This window comes from Tupaia chinensis, unplaced genomic scaffold (genome assembly GCF_000334495.1).
Source record: "Tupaia chinensis unplaced genomic scaffold, TupChi_1.0 Scaffold000085_1, whole genome shotgun sequence".
In the NCBI taxonomy this organism is placed as follows: domain Eukaryota; kingdom Metazoa; phylum Chordata; class Mammalia; order Scandentia; family Tupaiidae; genus Tupaia; species Tupaia belangeri.
In genome coordinates this window covers 6,794,270-6,799,005 of record NW_006159547.1, presented here as the reverse complement: position 1 = coordinate 6,799,005, position 4,736 = coordinate 6,794,270, and the positions used below count along the sequence as shown (strand labels likewise).

The 4,736-nt window shown below is 35.6% G+C and overlaps 1 protein-coding gene across 1 annotated transcript in view; it reads right to left on the bottom strand.

Moving 5' to 3' along the window:
• Positions 1-4,736, bottom strand: part of PTPRQ (protein tyrosine phosphatase receptor type Q) — a 246,341-nt gene that overhangs the window by 171,841 nt on the left and 69,764 nt on the right. Inside the window, exons 18-19 of the mRNA XM_006142866.3 lie at positions 2,383-2,543; positions 841-986 (exon numbers count right to left, since the gene is read on the bottom strand). Of these exons, the coding sequence (XP_006142928.3) occupies positions 841-986; positions 2,383-2,543 (307 nt within the window). The remainder of the gene's footprint in view (positions 1-840; positions 987-2,382; positions 2,544-4,736) is intronic.

Sequence of the window (4,736 nt, the reverse complement as noted above, 5' to 3'; positions counted from 1 at the left end):
TTTTTTTTTTTAGAGAGGTTTTCGCTATAGGGTGCGTGCGCTCGCCAGACAGACAGAGAGAGACATAGAGCCAGAAAGCGAGAAATCATCCCCCGGGGGGGATGGTCACGCCGCAATCCCGTCTCCTCCATTCTCCTCTCGGGATCTTGGGCACGCACGCACACGCGCCCGGCGTGAGTTTTAAGCCACCAGGTCCAGGACACGAACCGCGGTCGACTATGTGGGAGTCCAGCGACATAGCCATTATGCTAAATTCTGGTTCCCAGCTAAGAAATAACTTTGAAGCTAAATGAAATCATCTTTAGAGAAGACTTCTTAGAGGAAGTAGATTTGAGGGCCATCTTTTATATACAAAATTTGAAAGAGAAAGCAGTTTCACTATTAATACTTGTGGAAGTTGACATATAAATAAGTGTGTGTGTATGTGTGTGTGTGTATGTGTGCATGTATGAATGTGTTTATGTAGAAAAAGATTAAAACGAAGGGCTAGCAGGTGGAATGATGGTTAAGGTGTTGAACTCCTACATGGCCAACTGTGGTTTGAATCCCAGACCTAGCAGCTTGCTTTCTCACTTTCTCTCTCTCTCTCTGTCTCCCTCTGTCTCTACATGTGACCTATAGAAAATTTTTAAATAATAAATAAAATTAAATAAATAATTATTTTTAAAATTTATCTGTCATTTCTCCAGCATGTATGTCCATGATAGTGGAAGTTTTATGAAATATATAGCTGTGATAATCATCAATGTGAGGTAAAAATATTCTCTACCATGATAAGTCAGTATTATCAACAAAACTAGAGGATGTAAATAAAGAACTAGGGGAAAACTCATGTCTTACCTGCATGAAAGTACCAGAAGAATTTCTATAATAAACAGAATAATATTGTATAATCCCATTATTTTTTGAAGGAGGTGTCCAAAAGAGAATTATTGATGAAGAACTGAGATTTGCATAATGAACATTGCGGGGAGGATCACTTGGTGCTATAAAAAAAATAATTGAACAAAAAATTGTACTTAGGGCTCCAAGTAATGTCTGAAATGTTCTAAACTTGACCTACAGTTAAAAAGTTAAAGTGATGATATTTTTAAAAAAATACTTAAATTAGGAATAATATCTATTTAGATGTCAGAGATAAAATCCAGAAGATTTGGGCCGGCAGGTGGCATGGTGGTTAAAGGCGCTGGACCATGGTTCGGGTCCTGGACCTGGTGGCTTGCTCTCTCTCTCTTGCTCTCTCATCAAATTATAAATAAATAAATAAATAAAGTTAAATAAAATAATAAAAAAAATCCAGAAGATTCAATGGCCTATCTTTTTTATGCTTTACCATTATAATACTCAGGCAGAGAACACATGAATTCCTTACTTCTAATATACTACCCTGGATTGGACTAGCTCTGTAGCCTATTAGTACCCTGACAGCCTAATAGTTAAGGGAGCTGGATCTCACATGGCCAATTGTGGTTTGAATCCTGGCCCAGGCATGCCCTAAATCCCAACAAGATAGAGAAATGGAGGAGAAAAAGATTGTGGCATGACACTCAACACTGATGGGGTGCCTTGTCTCTCTTGCTCAATCCCTCTTACCCCCCGTTTCTCTTCTCTTAAGGGTGAAAACAAAAGCCATCAACCAATTGAAAAAAAAAGGTATTCTAGTTCTAAACCATGCCCATTACCCTAGATTTAAAAACAACATGGTAGCAGGTTTTTCATAAAAAATATGTAACATGAAATTCTAATTTAATTTAGAATATTGAAAGTGAATAATAAAGGTCAAAGGCAAAAAGAGAACTATATCTATGCATTTTATTTTATTTCATTTAACAAACATAGAAAATGTTTACTATGTGTCAAGTAAGTTCTGTGCTGATTACATTTAATATTTAAATTTATTTATCTTCCTAAGGACCCTATGAGTTAGATATTGGAAAAATTAGGTATAGAGAGATTAATTTCCAACATTACACAGCTGGAAAGTGACAAAAATACAATTTTGCATCCAACTGATAATGGGTATTAGGTTTAATAATACATTTCTTTAATACTTTTTTTTTTTTTTTTGAGCAGAGGACTTTTTCTTTTTAAGAGACATTTTTACTATAGGGCACTTGCACTTACCAGAGAGACATAGAGAGACAGACAGAAAGCAAAAAAAAAAATCATTCCCCAGGGGGATGGCCACACTGCAATCCATTCTCCTCCATTCTGCTCTCAGGATTTTAGGCACATAAGCACACGCACCCAGAAAGAGTTTCAAGCCTCTGGGTCCAGACTTGAACTGCAGTTGACCACATGGGAGTCTAGTGACATAACCATTACACCATCTGCTAGTCCTGAGAGAATGCTCTTAATTGCCTCACATCTATAAGAACTCACCTCCTTCCGGTGTTCGAAAATTAATGATACTGCTTCTCGTTTTTCCATCACCAAATCTGGTGCTAGCTGTTACATAGGCACTATATTCAACGTTATAGTCCAAATCTGACAGCTCTAATGTTGTTTCAGTTACATTAATAGTTTTTAGTGATGATCTATCCCTGAGAGAAAAAAATAGAATATTACATGTATAATTAACTTTTAAATTAAAAGTGACTGCATACTTTTTGAGCACAAGTTCATTTAAAATAAGCAACATTTAAGTACAGAAATATATTAAACATACATGAGTAGGCTTACGATGTAATTTATCCTGACATATTGAAAACAGTAAGTTTCAGAATTCTTTAATAAATTAACTTCATTTTATTCCAAGTATTTCATAATTACAGTTTTCTCTTTAAAAATTGTCCATAAATTCTGTGTACTCAAAGTGATTTTAGCATTTATTTTCATATCAATATTGAGTTGTTGAAAAATCTGTTCTTTATCTACTCAAAGTGATTTTAGCATTTATTTTCATTTTAATGTTGAGTTGTTGAAAAATCTGTTCGTTATCAATGCTGACCAAATATTATCTATACCATTTATTTTATTTATTTATTTATTTGGAGAGGTTTTTTGCTATAGGGCGCGTGCACTCGCCAGACAGACAGAGACAGAGAGACAGAGAGACAGAAAGCGAGAAATCACCCCCCAGGGGGTATGGTCACGCCACAATCCCTTCTCCTCCATTTTCCTCTCGGGATCTTGGGCACGCACGCACATGCGCCTGGTGTGAATTTTAAGCCACCGGGTATGGGATGCAAACCGCAGTCGACTACATGGGAGTCCAGCCACATAGCCATTACGTTAACTGCTGGTTCCCTATACCATTAATTTATCAGACAAACCTATTTTTTATATATTGCACAAAAGTAACATTTACTTGTAAATAATCTAAAAAACTAAATAAATAGTAAACAGCTAAATAGCACTATCTAAACTAGGGGATCTGAGGGCTGCCCTCTAATCATTTTACCGAAATGAGATTGAAAACAATATATGTAGCTTATGCAGAAAACAAGAAAATAGAGCTCATATTTCTCGCTCAATCAAAATCTTAAAAGTATTCAAAATAGCACTCTAGGGTAAAAAAAAAAAGTTCAAATAAATGCCGACTGAAAACTCCCAGTAAAACCCCCAAGGCTCCAAGTCTATAGGTGCAGGTTTGGGGGACGCAAAGGGAAGCGTGGGAGTTGGGGACACTAAAGAACAAAAGGTTGCTAAGTCATATCACACTACACTTGTCACTTCCATCATGTAAACTCAGTTTCCAAATTACTGAACTGGATATTGATTTGTACCCCAAACCAAAGAATACACATGTATAGAGTGTGGTGAAAAATGTGTATTTGAGAAAAGAAATTTAATTTTTAAAACAAATAGAATTAATTATTTTAAAAATTTAGATAAGAAAATAGGATGAATATCACAGAAAAAGCAGGTCTCATAAAAGCAAACATTTTTCTTCTTTAGAAAGATAAGTCACCCAAGGCGTAATAGCTATTCCCTTTGAAAAAAAATTGCTCTTTTCTTTAATTCTGAAATATTTGAATCTTGAGTCATTTTAAAGTGACCAAAGGGTATTCACAAAGAGATACATTTCAGACATGATTTTACTATTATGGACATGTCAATTAACTCCAAATATAAGTATTGGTATCTGAGCAAAGGTTGAGAAGCTTACCATAGTGAGAAAAAATATGGATTCAGAAAATTGGATTAGAGACAGACAGGATTAGCCAGGCTCTCCAGCGATTTGAAGCAGTTTCATTAGACATTAAAAAAAAAAAAAAAAAAGCAGTAGAAAAATCTTTCTTTAACTTCATTGATTCCCCAGATCAGTGCTTTTAAAACTGTTACTACTGTGGCTATTCTGTGTCTATTACTCTCAGGAAAAGATGCCTTATCACAGAAACCTTTCCCAACTCTATACTCCTGCAATTGGTCACAGATTGCCAGTAAACTACAGAAGAGCTAAGCTAACTCAGATCTCTACGCTATGATAATCTCTAAAATAATTGAATTGCATGATATCTATAAGAAAAAATACCATTTGTTTGTTCTAGGATGTATGTATTCAATGGAGAGAGACTGAGAGAGGAAAAGTGAGAATTCACCTCCTCCCCATAGGGGATGGCCAAAAAACAATCCTTTCCTCATTTTCTGGTATTTGGGGCATGAATACATATGAACCCAGCATGTTTTTCAAGCCATCAGGTCCAGGACTTGATCTACAGTTGGTCATGTGGGATCCAGCAGCCTTAAAATTATTTTTGTGCCACCTGCTGGCCTTAAAATTATTTTGTACA